Source organism: Eschrichtius robustus, chromosome 6 (genome assembly GCF_028021215.1).
Source record: "Eschrichtius robustus isolate mEscRob2 chromosome 6, mEscRob2.pri, whole genome shotgun sequence".
In the NCBI taxonomy this organism is placed as follows: Eukaryota; Metazoa; Chordata; class Mammalia; order Artiodactyla; family Eschrichtiidae; genus Eschrichtius; species Eschrichtius robustus.
The window spans coordinates 71,251,889-71,275,337 of record NC_090829.1 but is presented as its reverse complement, the minus strand read 5'-3'; the positions used below and the strand labels follow the sequence as shown (position 1 = coordinate 71,275,337).

The 23,449-nt window shown below is 40.8% G+C and overlaps 1 protein-coding gene across 5 annotated transcripts; it reads right to left on the bottom strand.

Annotated features, from left to right (window-relative positions):
• Window positions 1–1,325: 1,325 nt before the first annotated feature.
• On the bottom strand, window positions 1,326–23,176 carry PLAAT1 (phospholipase A and acyltransferase 1). 5 transcript variants are annotated; one of them, XM_068545471.1, is made up of 7 exons: window positions 23,114–23,176; window positions 21,916–22,046; window positions 16,685–16,786; window positions 15,849–15,982; window positions 15,218–15,356; window positions 11,035–11,303; window positions 1,326–1,454 (listed from the first exon to the last, which is right to left on the bottom strand). In XM_068545471.1, the coding sequence occupies exons 3-7, from the start codon at window positions 16,770–16,772 to the stop codon at window positions 1,353–1,355; spliced, it is 732 nt and encodes a 243-aa protein (XP_068401572.1). In that variant the 5' UTR covers window positions 16,773–16,786; window positions 21,916–22,046; window positions 23,114–23,176; the 3' UTR covers window positions 1,326–1,352. The 5 variants fall into 5 exon arrangements, with proteins under 5 accessions (XP_068401572.1, XP_068401575.1, XP_068401574.1 ...); XM_068545474.1 differs by lacking the exons at window positions 16,685–16,786; window positions 21,916–22,046 and having other exon boundaries at window positions 23,114–23,158; XM_068545473.1 differs by lacking the exons at window positions 16,685–16,786; window positions 23,114–23,176 and having other exon boundaries at window positions 21,916–22,012.
• Window positions 23,177–23,449: the final 273 nt, after the last annotated feature.

Here is a 23,449-nt window from a genome sequence, read left to right as displayed (position 1 = left end):
TAGGAGACACACCTCCCAGAAGAACAGGGGAGGAGGAGAGTTTGGGGGTTTATCTGCAAACAGAAATGGTGCCATAAGAAAGGGAAGGGATTAGTCAGGGAACAGGAAGAGAGACAGGGTCTCTACTTGCCCTGATGGTAGCACATGACCCCTTCTGTTATCATTATTCTTAACCCTGCAATTAGATTGTAAAGTATTTCTGGCCTGGGAGTAAAATCTAAATCAGTTTAATAGGTCCAAGACTTTCACTGAGTCATCTGTTTAGTTACTTTATCTATCATATTCCTGGTTCCCTCATTCCACCCCCAACCCCCTAAATTTACTTAAACTTTTCCTTTATTTAATGCCATACTTTTAATGATGGCACAATAAGGATGTCATTAGCTGGCAGTGTTGTTTGTAGGGTAATGTTATAATATCTGATATAATCCTAGGGTATAGAGACCTGCATCCACTTCTCCCCACCTGCTGCCGATAAGAATTCCACTGGAAAGGTATTAAAAAGTAGTGTGTTTCATTCAACACATAATCAATAAAATGCAAGAGTAAAATCATGACACGCCTTGACATAGTAAAAGCCTTAAAAAGTAACACAGGATATTGTTTTCTAAATACGGCACCTTAAACCTACATTTAATGATCTCTTGCTAAGGTTAAGAGGGTCAAACTCTTGAAATACTTCAAAATCCAAAGGGAATGATGGAGCTTTGTAGAAGTAACAGCCCACTCTAGCTTCTCACATATTCCTTACAAATGAGTCACTTCCAGGGAAATCACTGGATCCAAAACACTGGAGCCAAGAGCTCCTTCTCCCATTCACCCCCTGCCCCCATCTACACAGGAGCAAGGAGATGGGTATCCACCCTCAAATGGTTTATTAATCAAAAGTTCTTCAAGTTGCCTAACCAAATGCTGAATTTCCAAAATTCTTTTCTCACCAGAAAAGGAATATGAATTTTGATGTCAACCCCAAAATTTGGGGCTCTTAACATTTTTTTTCAAAATCACATATAAGAGGTTCTTTATCCCTCTGGCAAATACAAAATAGTTACCCTCAGGGGAAAGGAAAACAATATTTATAGAAGATAAATGATGATGTGATATTAAGATCCTCTGCTGGCTCACTCAAAAGCCTACTGCTTCTTACTCAAGCTGCCACAGGAAATCTATGCTAGTAGGGAGAAAAATTTCCATGGCTCAATGATGAGATAATACCAGTAAGCAATTTATTAAAGAGCCTGCCATCCATCATTGGAATTTGGAACAATAATGATACATTGCAAATAAGTATTCATCCCAGGTTTTTTTTTCCTCCTCACAAATTCCTTCAGCTCCAATATCTCTTCAGTAAATTAATAGTATTTTGCTCTTAGTCTTTTTGGAAACAAGCCAAGGAAAGAGAAGGCACCAGCGGCAGCTGTCACAAACCCAATGGTACTTATTGCTCGGTTGGCCTATAAGGAAACAGGAAACAAACAAAAAACACATCTTATTCTAAAAGCATCTCAGTGTCCTAAACCCCAGTTTTAGCTTGTTTCCTAAACTGAAGACACATTTTAACGTACAATGGATGAATTTAAAACTCAATGCAAAATTAAAATTCTGTATGCAGATGAAATAAATTTATAATTATTATAATTATGACAAAGATAGCGATACACATAGGTAGAGATGCCTCATATTTTTATAGCTTCTGAGAGTTTAGAAACTCATTATGCCACAGTTCCTAATAATTGTCATAGTACCCCTGGGAGGTAGCATTACTCCTGTTTTGTAAAACTTGAGAAGTTAAAAGCGATTTGCCTGAGGGAGGTCGTACCACCAGGATGTTTAGATATAGTTCAGTCTTGAACCATGTGTTCTCCCCCTATGAAACCCCTACCCCCTAAACACATACTGATTTGGTTGATTCTATATCAAGGTGAATATCCTGTGTGTGTGTGTGTGTGTGTGTGTGTGTGCGTGTCTGTGTGTGTGTATTGGTTGAGGGGTGTAGACATGATAAGAAAGTGGGAGCACTCATTCAAGAAGTCTATTAAAAAGATGACAGCATTTGGATGGACCCGTGTGTGTGTGTGTGTGTGTTCCCTGACTTAATGTCTGTTAGGAAAATAATTCAGGGATGTGACTTGAGCTAAATACCTATAGGCTCTTATTTGGTAGATACACTTTCTATTTTGATAAACAAACTTCAAGAGAAGTCAATACTGATGTTAACTATCATGTCAAAAATTAATTTCTCATGTAGACAAACGAAAATAAACCACTCTCAAGCTCAACTGTCCATAAAGGAGCTCAGACATTTATATCTTTAAGGGTATTAATCATCGTCATGATGATGGAACTGATGAATATTCATGGTTTCATGGCACTCAACTAATATCGCCTTCCATCTGCAGTGCAATTTTAGGACCCGAAGGTCACATTCAGATACTTCAGTCATCAGGTATTCTGAAAACAACAGTTATTCTCTGGGAGTTAAGAATCTGGCTTTCAAATAAAGCAAAACATTTTTCCTAAATTACTCTGGAGACCAGCCCCAATGCTGGAAAGCGTGACCCAGCTCACACTGGAGCATGCCCTCTGTCTAACCCACAGCCCTCCACCACGGAGCCTGCCACCCCCATATGCCACATAATGTTCCCTCCCTAACTGTGGGTTCCCTATGGGGAAGAGGCAGCATGGGTTCTGGCCAGGACAGAAGCACAATGGCAAGAGTATTCACTTCATTACATCATCCTGTGGTCTGTAGGGACGAGGCCTATAATTATAACTCCCTGTTCTGTTACCATCCCCAGTTGCCAAGGAGAATGACACTGGCAAACAACTGAAAAATCCTATTTTAGTTTACAATTCTAATTTAATGTATTTGGTTGGTTGGTTATTTCTTCTATTTGTAATTTTTAAATAGTTGCTACCTAAGTTGCTTCCCAGGAGAGAGTCAGAATTCACTATAGCATAGAGCTAGCAACATAGCCCATGGGGAGCAAAAAGGGGCTAGGAGATACAAGATACCAGAGAAAATTCCAAAGAGGGGCAGAATCAATAATCAGACAGGGAGTAAGGATTATAAACCAAGCCCAAACCTCATGCAATTCCAGGCAGATGCTGAGATTCCAAGGAGGGCTGATACAGGAACATATGGCAGGCAATGCAAAAACAGGAAGGTGCAATTGGTGTCTTTAAACAGAGATATCAAATGGCAGCAGAGGACAGCCCTGGGAAAATGGCAGGATCCTGTGGGTGCGGTGGCCCCAGCTAGATGCAGTCCTAACTCATTGGGTATCTTTTAGCCACTAGAAACATAACATGTGAGAGAAATCCCATAAATCTAAGAGACCTGGGGAGGCGACAGACAACTTGATCCTAACTCAAAATCCCCTGAGATTGCACAGGCAAGATACAATTATAATAAAGCCACTTCCAGCATACAGTTTCCCAAATCCCAAACATTTATTTTTTTCAAGTTGCATTCTAAATGGAAAAATCACATGTAATTTGGACAGTCCCTTAGAGTTATGTGTAATGGGATCCGACCTGCAAGATTATAAAATCCCAGGATTTTTGTGGTGAAACAGCATGACCAAGAGCTTTTACTTCATGGCTGATTTAGGATTATAAGATCACCAAATCCTATCCTGCACACTTCATCCTTTACAGGGCTTTCGGGGTGGGGGGGGGCATGGTAAACACCCCATTCTGAGGATCTACATACACATGCCCAATGAAATGTTAGCTATAACTGAAGCAGCTGGGTCCAGACATCAGTGTAGCTGATGTCACAGATGACTGTAGGGGTTATCAAAATCCCTCTTCCCCCAAGACTCTAAGGCTGCAGTGCTATGCAAAGAAACACAGTCAGGGTGTACTGTCTGTCAGCTTGTCCAGGCCCATTCAAGGGTGCTGCTATCTTCCACAAAGATAGACACATTTTAATAACTTGTTTAGACTCGAACAGTGAGAAATGTTGATTTTAGGAATTTGTAAAAATAAGGAAAAGACAAGCCACAGGCTGGAAGAAAACATTGGTGAAAGGCATATTTGATAAAGGATTGTTTTCCAAAATATGCTAAGAACTCTTAAAACTCAACAATATGAAAACAAGCAAGCAACCCAATTAAAACTGGGCTAAAGATCTCAAGAGACACATCACTAAATGTGATATGCAGGTAGCAAATAATACATGAAAAGATGTCCAACATCATACATATTTAAGGAATTGCAAATTAAAACAATGGAGATACAACCATGTACCTATCAGAATGGCTAACCTCCAAAACGCTGACAGTGCCAAATGCTAAAGATGTGGAGCAACAGGAGCTCTCGTTCATTGCTGGTGGGAATTCAAAATGGTACAGCCACTTTGGAAGACAGCTGGGCAGTTTCTTACAAAACTAAACATACTCTTAACGTATGATCCAACAATCATAATACTTGGTGTTTATCCAAATGAGTCAAAAATTTACATCCACAAAAAACCTACACGCAAATGTTTCCAGCAGCTTTTTTCATAATTACCAAAACTGGGAAGCAGCCAAGATGTCCTTCAGTAGGTGAGTGGAAAAATAAACTGTGGTGCATCCAGACAAGGGAATATTATTCAGCAATAAAAAGAAATGAGCAACCAAACCATGAAAAGATATGGAAGAATTTTAAGTGCATATTGCTTAGTATGATTTCAACTATATGACATTCTGGGAAAGATAAACTACAGGGCAGTAAAAAAAAAAAAAAACAAAAAAAACCAGTGGTTGCCAGAGATTTAGAGAAAGAGGGAATGACTAAGCAGAGTATACAGGATGTCATTACACAGTTGTCAAAACGAACAGAATTTACAACATAAAGAGTGAACCCTAATGTTAATTATTTTAGGGGAAGAAAATTTTTTCCTTTACCCATAATAAGTTCTCAGCTGAGGCTCTGTAATAAGAGGAAAGCAAACAGAAGTTTATTAACATGTACATCTCATATACTCATGGGAGAAATTCAGGGAAGAGTAACTCAAAGAGAGAGAACAAACAAAACACAACGTTAGTAAAAGGAAAGGAATCATAAAGATCAGAGCAGAAATAAATGAAATAGAAACAAAGAAAACAATAGCAAAGATCAATAAAACTAAAAGCTGGTTCTTTGCGAAGATAAACAAAATTGTAAACCTTTAGCCAGACTCATCAAGAAAAAGAGGAAGAGGACTCAAATCAATAAAATTAGAAATGAAAAAGGAGAAGTTACAATGGACACCACAGAAATAGAAAGCATCGTAAGAGACTACTACAAGCAATACTATGCTAATAAAATGGGCAACCTGGAAGAAATGGACCAATTCTTAGAAAGGTATAACCTTCCAAGACTGAACCAGGAAGAAATAGAAAAATGAACAGACCAATAACAAGCAATGAAATTGAAACTGTGAGTGAAAATCTTCCAACAAACAAAAGTCCAGGACCAGATGGCTTCACACGTGAATTCTATCAAACATTTCGAGAAGAGCTAACACCCATCCTTCTCAAACTCTTCCAAAAAATTGCAGATGAAGGAAAACTCCCAAACTCATTCTACGAGGCCACCATTACCCTGATACCAAAACCATACGAAGATAATACAAAAAAAGAAAATTATAGACCAATATCACTGATGAATATAGATGCAAAAATCCCCAACAGGGGCTTCCCTGGTGGCGCAGTGGTTGAGAATCTGCCTGCCAATACAGGAGACACGGGTTCGAGCCCTGGTCTGGGAAGATCCCACATGCCTCAGAGCAACTGGGCCCGTGAGCCACAATTACTGAGCCTGCGCGTCTGGAGCCTGTGCTCCGTAACAAGAGAGGCCACAACAGTGGGAGGTCCGCGCACCGCGATGAAGAGTGGCCCCCACTCGCCGCAACTAGAGAAAGCCCTGGCACAGAAACGAAGACCCAACACAGCCAAAAATAAATAAATTAATTAATTAATTTTAAAAAAAAATCCCCAACAAAATACTAGCAAACAGAATCCAACAACACATTAAAAGGAGCATACACCATGATCAAGTGGAATTTATCCCAGGGATGCAAGGATTCTTCAATATACCCAAATCAATCAGTGTGATACACCATATTAACAAATTGAAGAAGAAAAACCATATGATCGTCTCAATAGATGAAGAAAAAGCTTTCAACAAAATTCAACACCCATTTATGATAAAAATTCTCCAGTAAGTGGGCATAGAGGGAACCTACCTCAACAAAATAAAGGCCATATACGACAAACCCATAGCAAACATCATTCTCAATGGGGAAAAACTGAAAGCATTTCCTCTAAGATCAGTAACAAGACAAGGATGTCCACTCTCGCCACTATTATTCAACATAGTTTTGGAAGTCCTAGCCATGGCAATCAGAGAAGAAAAAGAAATAAAAAGAATACAAATTGGAAAAGAAGAAGTAAAATCATCACTGTTTGCAGATGACATGATACTATACATACAGAATCCTAAAGATGCCACCAGAAAACTACTAGAGCAATCAATGAATTTGGTAAAGTAGCAGGATACAAAATTAATGTGCAGAAATCTCTTGCATTCCTATACACTAACAACAAAAGATCAGAAAGAGAAATTAAGGAAACAATCCCCTTCACCATTGTAACAAAAAGAATAAAATAACTACGAATAAACCTATCTAAGGAGGTAAAAGACCTGTACTCAGAAAACTATAAGACACTGATGAAAGAAATCAAAGATGACACAAACAGATGGAGAGATATACCATGTTCTTGGATTGGAAGAATCAGTATTGTGAAAATGACTATACTACCCAAAGCAATCTACAGATTCAATGCACTCCCTATCAAATTACCAATGGCATTTTTTACAGAACTGGAACAAAAAATCTTAAAATTTGTATGGAGACACAAAAGACCCCGAATAGCCAAAGCAATCTTGCAGAAAAAAAACGGAGCTGGAGACTCCCTTAATTCAGCCTACACTACAAAGCTACAGTAATCAAGACAATATGGTACTGGCACAAAAACAGAAATATAGATCAATGGAACAGGACAGAAAGCCCAGAGGTAAACCCACGCACCTATGGTCAACTAATCTATGACAAAGAAGGCAAGGATATACAATGGAGAAAAGACAGCCTCTTCAATAAGTGGTGCTGGGAAAACTGGATAGCTACATGTAAAAGAATGAAATTAGAATACTCCCTAACACCATACACAAAAATAAACTCAAAATGGATTAAAGACCTAAATGTAAGACCAGACACTATAAAACTCTTACAGGAAAACCTAGGAAGAACACTCTTTGACATAAATCACAGCAAGATCTTTTTTGACCCACCTCCTAGAGAAATGGAAATAAAAACAAAAATAAACAAATGGGACCTAATGAAACTTCAAAGCTTTTGCACAGCAAAGGAAACCATAAACAGGATGAAAAGACAACCCTCAGAATGGGAGAAAATATTTGCAAACGAATCAACAGACAAAGGATTAATCTCCAAAATATATAAACAGTTCATGCAGCTCAATATTAAAAAAACAAACAACCCAATCAAAAATGGGCAGAAGATCTAAACAGACATCTCTCCAAAGAAGACATACAGATGGCCAAGAGGCACATGAAAAGCTGCTCAACATTACTGGTTATTAGAGACATGCAAATCAAAACTACAATGAGGTATCACCTCACACTGGTTAGAATGGGCATCATCAGAAAATCTACAAACAACAAATGCTGGAGAGGGTGTGGAGAAAAGGGAACCCTCTTGCACTGTTGGTGGGAATGTAAACTGATACAGCTACTTTGGAGAACAGTATGCAGGTTCCCTAAAAAACTTAAAATAGAATTACCATATGACCCAGCAATCCCACTATTGGGCATATACCCAGAGGAAACCATAATTCAAAAAGACACAGGCACCCCAGTGTTTATTGCAGCACTATTTACAATAGCCAGGTCATGGAATCAACCTAAATGCCCACTGACAGACAAACGGATAAAGAAGATGTGGTACATATATACAGTGGAATATTACTCAGCCATAAAAAGGAACGAAATTGGGTCATTTGTAGAGACGTGGATGGACCTAGAGACTGTCATACAAAGTAAGTCAGAAAGAGAAAAACAAATATCATATATGAACACATATATGTGAAATCTAGAAAAATGGTACAGATTAACTGGTTTGCAATGCAGAAATAGAGACACAGATGTAGAGAACAAACGTATGGATGCCAAGGGGGGAAAGTAGCAGGGCGTGGTGGTGGTGGGATGAATTGGGAGATTGGGATTGACATATATACACTAATATGTATAAAATACATAACTAAGAACCTGCTGTATAAAAATAAATAAATAAAATAAGAAACAAAGAATTCAGGCTTATATAGTATCTTCAACAAAGAACAATAAATTTGTAGAGAAATGACAGGACAAAGGAAAGTGGTTCGCCTTCCAAGGGCAACAGTCTGTGGGAAGGTAAACATACAGGAAACTAATGGCAAACAGAGGCTTGTGAGTAGTTTGTTATGTAGATACCTCTAGTGCCCTCTCTAGGCTGATAAGGGCCTTACATTAACCACTGGTTGTCCCTGATGATTAACTTTTGTCCTTCCTGGTAGAGTGGGGAGGAGGAACACCTTTGAAAATTTATGTCCTGCTTTTAGGCAAATAGGGGGAGGGCAGAGAGCTTTTCTTGCATCTGCTTCTACTCAGTTGTCTCTCAATTGCTCAAAATAATCCTTATGCCAAAGTGACATATTTGGGGGTGGCATATTCTGGTTTCCTTCACTATGGACTCTGGTTGATAAGGATGTACCAATGTTGGTTCATCTTTTATAACAAATATACCACACTGCTGTAGGATGTTGACGGCGGGGAAGGATACATATATGTGCGTGGGAGGGGGCGTATGTGGGAACTCTCTATACTTTCAGCTCAATTTTGCTGTGAATTTAAAACTACTCTAAAAAGTAAAGTCCATTAATTTTTTAAAAACTACAGAAAAGTACAAAGAAGAAAAAGATGGGGCCACAATCCTTCCACCTTTCTAACCTTTTTATGTATTTATAGTTTTTTAAATTGGGGAAAATACACAGCCATTTCCCAAGGGTACTGTTCTATGCTCAAGACCCCTAAGCCTTAAAGGGACCCTGAAAAACAAATCTAATATTAGTTATTATTAGTACTAACACTATTAATTATTGATAGTAATAAAAATAACAATTCGAATGCTGTAGTTTGTTAGATCAACAGAATTTTACTGAAGAGTGTCAACAAAGATCTATAAAATTGCTAAAATACTGAAATTAAAAGTAGTCTATGAAAGTACACTTTTTCTTGGGATGAATAATATGTAACGGAGTATGCTAAGAGACTTTAAAAATCTCTTACAATCTATAAAACAACCTCGGTTTATAGATTAGGAAACTGATAAACAATGTGTCCAAAGTCATCCATCTATGAAGTGGTGAAGATGGGGCTCTAGCTCAGATCAGCAGAATTCCAAAGCTTAGCTGTGTCCTTAAGGCTGTCACTACACCATCTTCACCAGAACCTGCTAAAGAACAGTTCTATTAGTTGTTAAAAAAATGGTTACTTTTCCATGGGTCTTGATCTGGGTATGAAAGGCGGAAAGATGATAGATTACAAGTGAGAGTCAAAGCAAAAAGATGGCTCTAATTCCTTTTGATTTAGCCACATTAAAAAAAAATACTGATTGAGTGCAGTGGACAACTTTGTCATTAACAAACTTTATTTCTTAGCTATACCACTACTTTTCAATGCAAAGGTGAGCTGAGACTTGTGTGCGTGTCCTCTGTGTTTTGGCTCAGAAGCAATTTATTGCTACATGTGAATAGAACATTCATTATGGTAATGTACTTCTTAATAAAAATGAATTTCCAATTAAATTATTTCTTAATAAAAACAAATGTATCCTTTCGTTATGTTCCATCTCCCACTTTCCCAAGCTTTCGTGAGCAGAATTGTAACTTCATTCCTCAGAATAGACATTTATATAACAGATCCACCATTTAAAGATACTGGAAGCCTTTATATATTCATTTTCTCACACCACTTTAATAAATCTTTAGGTTAAAACATCAATGATGGAATTGGATTGGTGGGAAGATAGGTAGGGAAAGGGCATGCTTTTAGTGAGGAATCTGACATACTACCGAATAGTGATGGTAAATAACAAAACTATAAGCTACTTCCTCTGGTGGGGGAAGTCCCCCACCAGGGACTTCCCTGGTGGCACAGTGGATAGGACTCCGAGCTCCCAATGCAGGGGCCCGGGTTCAATCCCTGGTCAGGGAACTAGATCCCACATGCATACCGCAACTAAGAGTTCGCATGCCACAACTAAGGAGCCCTGGAGCCGCAACTAAGGAGCCTGCCTGCTGCAACTAAGACCCGGCGCAACCAAAAAAATAAATAAATAATTTTTTTTAAAAAGTCAATTAATCCACTGAAAATCATCCAAAAGCTCAAATGAATCAAAGGATCTCCTTTGATGAATCAAAGGATCTCCTCAAAAGCACAACATTTCTTTGAAACTAGCATTGCAAGGAAACAGAAGAAATTTACAAAGCCACCAAGCTATGGCATCAGTTAGCCTCTTTCAGCTAATGGAAAAGAATCTCACTATTACCATCTATGTTTTCGGCAAATGAACTCCCTCTCAAAAATGTCAGCATTCTTTTCAGCATATTTTTTTCAGTATATAAAGTTACTGATTTAATTGCTGTATGGTGGGGTAATGGGAAAAAACTGATGGACAGAGGGCAATAAGAATGACAGAAAGCTGTGGTCTTGACTCTGCATCAAGTCCCTTCTAACCCAAATTCATGATACGAATGTTCTAGTCTCAGTTTGGTCATGAAATTGCTGCATGACCTTGGGCAACTCGATTCCCTCCTTTGTCCTTCAGTGTTCTCATATTTTCTTGTTCTCTTCCATTTGTTTGAGGCCTGAAAATTTGATCATAGTCAGTGGCTATTATTTTCCCAATGTAAGAAACTTCCATTTCTCCTAGAGAAAACTCACCTGCCCTGAAACTCCTTCTCCATAGCGGAGCAAAGTCACAAAATGCTCACAGTTGTTGACAAATAAGTCATACTCCACCTCCTGTCCAGCAACAAACTCTGACCGTTGCATGACTTCTTCCACGGGGAGTGGTGGGTATGTTTCATCGTATTTATTGTTTATTCTGTACGTGTCATTTCCCACAACATCTTTCAAAAGCTGCATCTTCACCAAGGCCTTTCTGCTGAATACAGACTTGGCGCTTGTAAACGATGCAGAAATGCCATCGTCTATAAAGAGAATTCTGGTTAGCAAACTATAGCGACCCAGCCCAGTGAACTCCACTGCCATCCTAACTTATCCTCAAACCAGAAACCATTTAATCTTACTAACTGTAAACCCTCAGTCTCTAATTTATCACTAACACTTATTCAATTACTATATGAGTGAGAATATAAGAAAACTCTTTGAAAATCTGTATCTACCTATCTTTTTGAAAATTTATAGAACAAATTGGGTGTGAAAACTCTTATTGAGCAATTAAGTTCTCTATCAATTGGTATTATTATTAGGGATCTTGGCACAGGTTTCTAACAAAGTACAGATAAGATCATCGCCCCCTTTTTCTATGACACGGTCTATTTTTCAGCACTTGAACCCTTCCAAAGTAATACCATTGGGCTTAGCAGTAGTGCATTATGATTAGTACTCTTGTCCTGCATCTAAGCAGCACTCCTTACCCCCAGCTCTGTTTTTACACTTGCTCTTTTAATTAGGCTTCACTTTGAAACCTGAGGGGACCCCAGTCTTCTGAGGGGTAAGTTGGGGTCAGGCGGGGGCCCTGCCTTTGTTTTGCTAGTTCCTTTAGCCAAGAAACTAAGTCCTAAAACTAAACCTAATGTAGTAGGCACTGTCCACGCTATGTGGCCCCTGGCTGTGCCCTACCCACCTGTCACAATGCCCCATGCCCTACCACTCCACCTTACTGCCTCTATTAGTAAGCATTGGTCTAGACTGCCTGAAACCTCTGTATCCTGGCGTGCCGTGGTCGGCATCCGAGGCATCTGATTCCTTAGTGTTCAGCTTTAACACCAGGCCCTAGGCCCTCTCCATCTGCCCAAGACTGTTATGCTTGGCCATTGTTCAAGTAAACCATGAGATGAAGGGTCTCTGTATAACCAGTGTTATGACACTTTTCCTTTCAGTAATGACTAAAAGCAAACTTTTTTTTCCACTCCTCTTTTTTTTCTCTCCTCCAAAATCCTTTTCATTGGAGCAGCATTTCCAGTTAATTATCTTACACGTTGAAAGTTCTTACACATTACAAGTTCATAGGACACATATATCCTAGTTAGAATTATTCAATTTTTTTTTTTTGACTAGTTTGATGCAATCAATTTACCGATGAGAAAATCAAAGCTTGGAGAGATAAACTGGCTTGTGGAACATCCCACAAGTAGTTAACAGAAACAGGAATTTAACTTCAGCCTACAGGATCAATCAAAGCTCAGTGCTTGAACCACATTAAGATGGAGCTTAAGATGGGAAAAAAGAAAACCGCACAAAAACCTCATATTATTTTCAAAATGTGAAAACTGCAGAGATAATGTAAAGAATTGCTTAGCGTTAATCATTAGACTCTACAGAATGAATGGCTCTGTATCGTAAATGTCATTTTATTTGCCATTTCCACTCCCAATATTCTAGAACAAGAGGCAAATAACTCAAAATCTTGCAAAAAATCACTTCATTAACAGTTCTCAGAAGCTCTCAAGATAGTAAGACTTAGGCCTACAAACACTTCTTTATAAAGGTACCTTGAGGAAAAAATATTCTAGGCTATTTGTTATTTGCATACATTTTTTCTTAATAATTTGTGCTCATTTCTAAACCTGTAGAAAATACAGAAAAATACAGCATAAACACATAAATAAATATAAACCACCTATTATCCTGCCACTCAGAAATAACTATTATTATTATTTTGATGTATTTGTACTGTCTTTTATTATCATTTGTATATGTGTGTGTATATGTTTGCATTAACATGTATGTGTGTATATATGATTTCTTTGCACACCAGGTACCATATTACACAATGCACTTTTAATCTGGAATTTTCCAATAGCTATCATACAAGATCATCTTTCATGCAATTAAAGATGTCCAGAAATGATTTTTAGCTGTTAAAGTATTATTGTTTTAGTCTACTGAGCACCCCATCTTACCACTGCTTCTTTCTTTCTGGAAAAGACTCTTTCTAGGCCAGTCATACTATCCTATTCCTGGACACAGTGATGGTTCAGTGATGGACATGGGACCCACACCAGACAATTAGAGTCATTCTCCATGATTTTTCTAACTGCAATGGGCAGGGAGTAACTCTCTCCTGTGGGTCACAAGCCTATAAGGATGAGAGCCTAAGGATGCTTATGGTCATCAGTTCAGCTTCTTAGACATAGCCTGGGATAATGAAGACAATATATAGAAAAAGAATGCAGATGTGGGATGGAGAATTTTGATAGTGTTCAAGCCCCTAGATCCGGGCATCCCTGAGGCCAGCACCATCTCTACTCTTTCTGTAGTTTCCTCCACTGAAGCAATGAATTTACCTTTTTGTTTAAGTGAATTTGAATTTGATTTATGTTACTTGCAACTAAAAAATTCTGCCAAACACAGACACCTAATATCTTGTGGCTAAATCATAATTCACTTAACCATTCCCTTGCTGGCCATTGATCCATTCTGTTTTTTAAACCATTATAAATGAGATAGAAGTGAACATCCTCATACGCAAATATTAAATAAGTATTTCTAAAAGTATTCCCCAAGAATAGATTCATAGACGTAAAATTACAGGGTCAGAGCATATGAACTCCTTTAAGACTCTTAGCACATATTGTTAAATTGTTTTTGCGAACAATTTTATCAACTTATATTTCTGTCAACAGTATCCTTGTGTTTATTTCATTATACCTTTATCAACAGATTATCATTTTTTTAAATTTTGCTAATGTGAGAGGCATAAAATCTGTCATTTTATTTTGTAATTCCTAGATGACTGAAAAGCTGAAACCTTTAAAAATGGGTATTGGGGGGCTTCCCTGGTGGCGCAGTGGTTGAGAATCTGCCTGCCAATGCAGGGGACACGGGTTCGAGCCCTGGTCTGGGAAGATCCCACATGCCGCGGAGCAACTGGGCCCGTGAACCACAACTACTGAGCCTGCGCGTCTGGAGCCTGTGCCCCGCAACAAGAGAAGCCGCGATAGTGAGAGGCCCGCACACCGCGATGAAGAGTGGCCCCCGCTTGCCGCAACTAGAGAAAGCCCTCGCACAGAAACGAAGACCCAACACAGCCAAAAATAAATATATAAATAAATAATAATTTTTAAAAAAAATGGGTATTGGATTTTTGTCTTCTACAAACTGTTCACAATCTTTTACCCATTTGTTTGTTGGGATTTGGGTGTTCGCTGTTCGCTCAGCTTAAGGAACTCTTTCCCCAAATATCACATGCTGGGTTTCTTCACCTCTTTCAAGTCATGTCTCAAATGTTACTTTCTCATGAGATTTTCCTGACCAGCTAATTTAAAACTGCAGCAGCCACAACTCCCCAGCACTTCCTATCCTGCTTCTATGATTTTCTCCATTATCACTTATCTCTAATCTAACATTACTTTCTGTATTTTGTTCATGCTCCCTCTCTCAGGCTTGCTCTCTCCCTCTCTCGCTCTCTCCCTCTCTCCCTCTCTCTCTGTCTCTGTCTCCCTCTCTCTCCACTAGAATGTAAGCTCCACTATGTAGGGACTGGCTTATGTATCCCTAGCATTTAGAATAGCCTTTGGCACATACTGGAAAATCTATAAATAGATGTTGAATGAATTTAAATAATCTATTTGTATTATATATAAAGACATTGTGACTCTTGTCATGTTTGTGGCAAATATTTTCCCCAGCTGAGTATTTACTTTTTAACTGTGTTTTTTTTAATCCAGAGGTTTAAAATTTTAATGTTAATTGGCTTTTGTGATTTCTTTAATGCCACTTTATTCTTAGAAGGTCCTTCTGTAAACCTAGATCAGTTGGATTTATCTACTTTCTACATTTTATTTCTAGTCTGTTTTATTTTATGATTTTGTTCATGATTCCTTCTTGTAACAAGAAAACTAAAAAGCTCCCAGGAGCTTCTGGAAACAAACCTTACCTAGAGGTGCTATGTTGATAACATATCCGTCACCCAAGTACAGTGCCCAGTGTTGATAGCCAGGACGAAACACTTCAATCAAGTCACCTGGCTGAGGGTTGCCAGGATAGTTCAAACTAAAGCAATCATTAAACGCCATCTGCAACGACAGACACAAAGAAGATCTAGCTGATATGACTTGGCAAAAGAAAATCAGTTCAAGGCTTCTATAGAAACATGGCAATACAGAATTTCTTGGGATCGCATTCCTTATTAAATACTTAGATTCACACCACTGTCCTTTTCTTTCAATGATTCCTACACGGAATTATGAGTGCACACATGGACAAGTGGAGAAAGAATTTCTCTACTATTGCTTAATTTTCTATAGCAATGCTTCTCATACTGATTAACCCCAGGGCTCCTTTATTATAATAAGCATTTCATGATAATATCTGTTTTACTATATAAATGCTCAGTTCATGACTACACAAAAAATATAATAAAGCACTTAGCATGAAAAAGTCAGGATTCAGAAGCAGAAGATCAGAAGTCTTTCAGCCTTTCATATAGTGACTTAGTAAAATCAAAAAGAGGTTTGGGTGGACACTAACATTCTGTGCAAAAATATACTTTATCTTGCAAAACTTACTCTGTGCTTTAAGCGGACACAAGTTCCAGGCTCAGATGAGTGTCCAGTCAGATATTCAGGCATAGTGTAGGACACAGGACCTTTCTTCCTTGTGCTGAACTGTGCTGTGCAGACCCAGGGACACTGGACTCCACCTGAAACCATATACAAGTCCCTGTGTCCCTGTCCTTTGAAGAAAAAGGCTTTTGCTTTAATCTCCCAGGCTTCCCCTGAGTCTTAAAAGGCTGGCTCAAGAGTTAATGATTAGGAAAGGTGAAGAGGTAGAAAAAAAGAATAGCTGTTGGGTGGGGAAACTGGTAAAAATTTAGACTATAAATCAGCCAGATAGCGGAGTCACCGAACTTCCAGTCCCCTGAAATATATAGATAAATATCTGACACACATTCCTAAGTTGTTTTTACAGGAAGCAGAACCCCATCAGGTGAAAACTACTGACTTTAAGCACATAGACCCAGACTGGTTGAAACCAGAAGATTAACGATGCTTGAAACTTCACCTTGATGCCAACCAAGCCAAGAATTGAGCACAAGCTGATCACACATCCTGTGGCCCCTCCCTCACCTTGCCTTTAAAAACCCTTCCCTGAAAGCCATTGGGGAGTTCAGAACTTTTGAGCATAAGCTGCCCATTCTTCTTGCTTGGCACCCTGCAATAAATACTGTACTTTCCTTCACCACAACCCAGTGTCAGTAGGTTGGCTTTGTTGCATGTCAGGCAAGGGGACCCAAATCCAGGTTCGATAACACACCCTCTAAATATCAGTAAATGCCCTTTGTCATTATGACAACCACAAACACCCCCACAGATTTCCACCACTCCCCAACTGCCCCACTTACTGTCTGATTCCTCATTTCTGATTCCCAAAACAGTGCAAGGTGGTTGATGCAGAAGGGGGACAACTTGGAAGGTTGGGGAGTTCATCATATTGATGGGTATGTCTGAAAATTCAGAGTTTGGTGAATTTTTTTCCTTTTAAGTCAGTAGTTTTCAGAAAGAACATATAAGTCTCTGATGGTTGATTTTTATGGAACATTACATTTTCTATGTACAGCATCCAAGTAGAATGACTCAGCAAGAGGAAGTTATGTACATTCATTGATAATCAAAAGGAGATTTCATGCTACATCCACGTTGAATATCTAATTGACAACAGAGTATTCCTCTGCATCTCTCACTCTAATGTAGATACGCATACTCATTTACAAAATAAACCCAAGTGCCAGAAAGGGAAACTTCCAAATCATCTAAATTATAGTTATAATAGCATAGGCAAAGAGCTTGGGGATACAGACTATCATTTTCCTGGCACACTAAAAGTCTTTTTTACAACAATTAATATTGGGAGGGTGTTTTCCCAAGTATTTGTATGCCATCTGTTGAAAACTTCAATCATCATACTGTCACAGAAATGAGGCCAAATGCAAGCTGCCCATCTGTTGAAAAATAACTATTAAAACAACTTTACGGGGCTTCCCTGGTGGCGCAGTGGTTGAGAAGCTGCCTGCCCAATGCAGGGGACACGGGTTCAAGCCCTGGTCTGGGAAGATCCCACATGCCGCGGAGCAACTGGGCCCGTGAGCCACAACTACTGAGCCTGCGCGTCTGGAGCCTGTGCTCCGCAATAAGAGAGGCCGCGATAGTGAGAGGCCCACGCACCGCGATGAAGAGCGGCCCCCGCTCGCCGCAACTAGAGAAAGCCCTCGCACAGAAACGAAGACCCAACACAGCCAAAAATAACTAAATACATAAATAAATAAATACATTTAAAAAAAAAACTTTATGGAAACTATTAAGTCTAACCACCCTCTCAAATATGTTTGAGTCATATTAATATGGCAGTTCACAATTTGGTCACATGGTCACTAAAAGGAAAAATGGATACTATACTATGATATAAACAAACACATTTCCCATGAAAAGGAATCAGCAAGCACACACAGCTGCCTGTTAGCATTCAGAGACCTAGCCAAGCTTACAATAATAACCACCATTTGAACAGAAAGTACTTTGTAGTGTAACGTTTTTTTCAAGTGCACTATTCAATTAACACTAATTCATTTTTTTAAAAATCTACCATGATTTGAGTTTATTATGTTATTATCCCATTTTACAGCTAAAAAGTGATAGTAGCAAATGCCAACCTTTTTAAAATACTCCCTGAAACACTTGTATTATAAAATACGGAGGGAAAAATAACTAGCCTAGGTGTGAGAGACATGAGCTCTTGTTTCAGGTCTTCTCCATGCTAGTTCTGTCACTTTGGGACTTAAATGTAAAATATAAAATTATAAAACGTAGAGGGAAAAATACATAGGAGAAAATCCTCAGGATCTAGGGTAAACAAAGAGTTCTTAGACTTGACACCAAAAGTACTATTTGTAAAAGGAAAAACTGATGAATTGGATGTCCTCAAAATTTAAAACTTTTGCAGCATGAAAGACTCTATTAAAAGCACAAAAAGGCAAGCTACAGAGCAGGAGAAAATTTTTGAAAACTACATATCCGAGAAAGGACCAATATCAGGAACATACAAAGAACTCTCAAAACTTAACAATTAAGAAGCAAAGAATACAATTAGAACTTGAGCAAAAGACACAATGACACCTTTTATCAAAGAAGAGCTGCAGATGTCAAGCCATGTTAAACATCATTGGCCATTAGGGATATTTAGATTAAAACCATGATAGCACTACATACGTATCACAATAGCTAAATTAAAAAACTGTGACCAGAGAAAATGCTGGCAAGAATGTGGAGCCACTGGATCACTCATTCACCACTGTTGATAATATAAAATGTTGCAGTCACTCAAAGCAGTCTGGAAATTCCTTTAAAAACTTAACTTGTAACTAAAACATGGTCCAGCAATTGCACTCCTAGGCATTTATCCCAGAGACTGAAGACATTAAGACTTATATTCGCACAAAAACCTGTACACGAATGTTTATAGCATAATAGCCCAAAACTGGAAACAACCCAGATGACCTTCCATGGGTGAACAGTAAACAATTTGTGGTACACCCATACCATGGAACACTACTCCTAAGGAATAAAAAAGAACAAACTATTAATAAATGCAACAACACAAGCAAGGATGAATCTCTAGAGAACTGTGCTGAGTGAAAAAAGCCAGTGACATGACATGCTATATATCTGATTCCATCTATACATTTTGACATGACCTAATTATAGAAACAGAGAACTAATAATGGTTGCCAGGGGTTAAGGAAGTGGTAAGAAGGAAGTGGGTGTGGCTATAAAAAGGCAACATATGGGGCTTCCCTGGTGGCGCAGTGGTTGAGAATCTGCCTGCCAATGCAGGGGACACGGGTTCGAGCCCTGGTCTGGGAAGATCCCACATGCCGCGGAGCAACTACGCCCGTGAGCCACAACTACTGAGCCTGCGCGTCTGGAGCCTGTGCTCCGCAATAAGAGGGGCCGCGATGGTGAGATGCCCACGCACCGCGATGAAGAGTGGCCCCCGCTCGCCGCAACTAGAGAAAGCCCTCGCACAGAAACGAAGACCCAACACAGCCAAAAATAAATATATATTTTTTTAAAAAAGGCCCCCCCCAAAAAAAGGCAACATATGAAAGATGCTAGAGGTGGTGGAATGCTCTGCCTCTCCATGTGGTCCATGTCAATAACCTGTTTGTGATACTGCAGTGTGGTTTTGCAAGACTTTACCACTGGGGAAAACCCGGCAAAGGTAAAAGGGATCTTTCTGTATTATATCTTACAACTGCATGTGAATCTACAATTACCTCAAAATAAAAATCTTTAATAAAAAAAAAAAAGATCGATGTATTTTTTCCTACAGAGCATAGAAGAGGACCAATACGGAGAAGTTACAATGAGGCAGCTTTTAGCTGTATACATGGAAAATTTCTCTTTTATTGAAAGTGATCCAACAATGGAATGGAGCGCCTTGTACAGATATCAGTCTCTGTCACTGGGAATGTTTACACACAGTCACAGTTGATAAAAATAAGATTTCCATGGTGGGGGGGTGTGGCGCTGGTAAGGTGAGGAGGTCTTCCAAGGTCCCTTTCACCTCTAGTGTTCATCTCATGCTATTTCCCAGTAACTGTGCAATTCTCAAATCAACAGCACAAAGTAGATATAATTATTTCCCCCATTTTAAATATGAGGAACCTGACGTTCACAGCAGTTCAGGGACTCATCCAAAGTTACACAGTGGGAAAGGGCGGAACCCACATGTGGACTCAGATTAGCCTACGTCCCAGGTCAGGTTCCTCATCCGTAACTGCTTGTCCCCATGTGCACTATACCTCCTCCCTTGCTGACCTTTCTGCAGCCCTTCTTGCACGCTGTGAGACTGGGTAACAGTTGTGAGCTGATGATTACAATCACCTTTTTTACAGATGAGGAAACTGAGACTCAGATGAATTAAGTATCAGAACTAAAAGTCACACAGGTAGTAACTGACAGAACTAGAATTCAATCCCAGGTCTGTCTTCTTATTCCAGACTGCATGCTCCTTCCTTACTCCACTGATTAACATCACTAGCCAAAGGAATTGCTGCTAAACAATATTTCATCTTTTCCCCCTTCTCAAATATTCATTAGATATGCAAAAGCATAATGTGTATTTCATGAGACAACACAGGAAGTTTTTAAACATTCATATGTGGAACCAGTGAGTAATAGGAAGTGGAGCCTTGGGGAACCCCTGCTCTTCTGCAGGGGAGATGTGAAGGTGAGAAGCTTCTAGAAGCGTTTAGAAGGTTCCCAGACTCATACCTTAGGGAAATGGCTAAAACCTGTCTGCTTGGGTAATTTGATTTACATGGACATCTACCCATTCCATTCAAGTGCAACTGTGTTATGTAGTGCTTCATGAACATGATAATACAGAGCCAATTAAAGATACATTTTTAAGTCCTCCGCTGAAATCTCTGTGTGTCACCTTTAAGGTAAAAGTACTTTATTTTAACAGTTCATCTGCACAGAATTGTTTGACTAGTTTATAATAAAGAGTGTCTGTAATCTTTGTACAAGAAATTTCCTGTTTCATGCCAGAACAAGCTGCCTTGTTTATAGCTCCTTGTTGGTCCCCCGGGATGCATCAAAAGAAATAACGGCCCCCTGCACAGATAGGGACAGGCTGATTAACTGCTGCTTGTGTCCCTGGGGCCACCTGTGTTACAAGAATACTAAGAGCACTTTTTCACAAACTACTCCCAAGGATGCTATTGGCAGTCTAAAACATGAGCACGGGCTACCCCTACAGTCCAACAGTCTCCCAATTCAATTTGGACCATTTTCCACTCAAGCTGCATTTTTCATCCATAGCTCTGCCACACTGAGATGGCTCCATGAGGCCCTGTGCTCCCAGAACGGCTAATTCACAGACCCTCAGAGCTGCCAGTATCCTTGTTCCAACATCCTCTCCCTACAGCTGAGGGTTCCAACTCCCAGCCAAATGAACCATCCTCAGACATTGCCCCCTCATTCCTCGCTTGGAATCCCTCCATGGATCCCCCTGTTGACTCCGAATCTCGCTCCCTCTGTAATCTAATGTAATCCCTACATTCTAGGCAAACCAAACCATTATTCCTCACTCTCACCTGGAGTTATGTTGATAATACCGAAACTTCTACCTGGAATGCGCTGCCCATTTCCAAATGACCCACTCTTAAGGATCCAGATCAGATGTCACCTCCTCCCCAAGGTCCACTTCCTCTCAGCCACAAGTGACGTCTCCTTCCGAGCTACCACTACTCTTTTATCTCTCTAACGCCCATTGCGTTTCCTACACCTGCGTGAGTCACTGATGTCTGGGGAATTTTCTCTTCTGCTCCATGTGGAGGGCTGGTTCCTGTTTATCTCTACACCTGCAGTTTGCTGCAGAGTGCCTGTCACAAATAACTGCCCAGGGAATGTTTAATAAATGAAGGAACGAGGATCCCGAGCCCAGGGAGGACAGAGCGGCTGGGCTTTTCCAGCACATAAATTACATTAATAGTCCTGAATGCCAAAGTGATATCACCATTCATAGTTCCAAAACCTAATATATTATAATAATACTTATATCATTATTCACACTCATTTCAGTGAGGACGGTGGATAGAAGGCCTTAGTAAGCAAGACGAGGTCCGGTCCTGGTTCTGCCACTTGATAGCTGTGTCACACGGGAAAGCGAGTCTCTCTTTCCCCATGGACTCTGTTCTCCCACTTGCAAAAAAAGAAAAAGGGGGGCGGGGGGGGGGGAGAAGGGACATGGGTTAAATGAGACGCTCTCTACTGGTCCTTGGGGCTCTCTCGTCTGAGAGTCGGCTCAGCAAGGCTGTACGGGGTCCTAGAGGTCCTCCCTCCCCCTCCCCAGCAAACCTCACTCTGAAGCCTGGGCTGTTCCCCCCACCGGTGGCAGCGGCGAGGGTCCTGGGGTCGCGCCGGCCACGCCGCTGCTGCCCCTCCAGCTAGCGGCGGGGGGTCCACTCCGTCTGCGCCCCGCGGAGGGCACGGCGGCAGAGGCGTTACTACCGGTAACCAGGGCCGGCCTCCAGCGCCAACGCCACCCCGCCGCGCGGAGAGGCCCCGGCGCTCCGACGCTGCCGCGCACGCTCGCTGCTCCTGCCGCCCGGGCCGGCCTGCGCCACCGCCTGGGGACCCTCCGCCCGCCCGCCCGCCCGCCTCTGTCCCCTCCGCACCCCTGGGAGTACCGACACCACACCTGCTCTCCGCCCGCACAGACACACACACAAACCCAGCCGCCGAAGCGCAGCCCCAGCGCGGTAACTAACCGAGGACACCCTGACCCGCCACTGGGACGTTCCTGCATCAAACTTTCCCGGTACCAAGGGCTAGTCTAGGCGCGGCGGTTGTACCGTTAACTTGTCTTGTTGAGCCCAGAAATGTTTGCGAGCATGAATACACATTGCGTGCACTACGAGTGAGCCCCTCCTCACTCCACACAAATTCCTCTGAGGCAGCAGAAAGGATCCTGGTCCCTATGCCCCAAGAAAGTATCTCAGTCTAAGCTAAGGTGGGAAGAGGGAGTGGCCTTAAAAAAACCTCCCTGCTTCCCACCACACATACCTACAAAATGTGTACCCGGGAGCCAGTTCCGGCGCCCAGGACTGTGGGGACACACGTGGACCCCACCCCCTTTGGACTCCTCCCTGTCAGCCCTCTGCAGCCTAAGATCAACTTCAGAAGTGGGAGGAGGGCGGAAAGGAGGAAGGAAGGGTGCCTAGGGCCCTAGACGTCCAGGCACCAGTTTCTCCCAATGGGAAATTTACCTGGCTCCGTCCGATGGGGCCTTCCTTAAAGACACGACTCCCTCGGGCAGCCCATTCCCCTCCCCACTTGCCCTGCCCTGTCCCTGACAAAGGTCTGGTTCTAGATAGAGGAGCAGAGCAAGTCTCTTATTCTGCGCAACTCGCGACTCAGGTGCGCACGTGACAGGGCAGGGCCTAACTGACTCTCTTTCGGGCCATGGGCCAGCAAAGTCCTCCAGGAATATAGTCGTAAGAGTTTAAAAATAAAGCTGGGCATGAAGAGTATCCATTTTCTCATTGCTAAAAAAGGGAGGCCAGGAATAACAAACCAGCTAAGTAAGGAAGGCCAGCAGACTG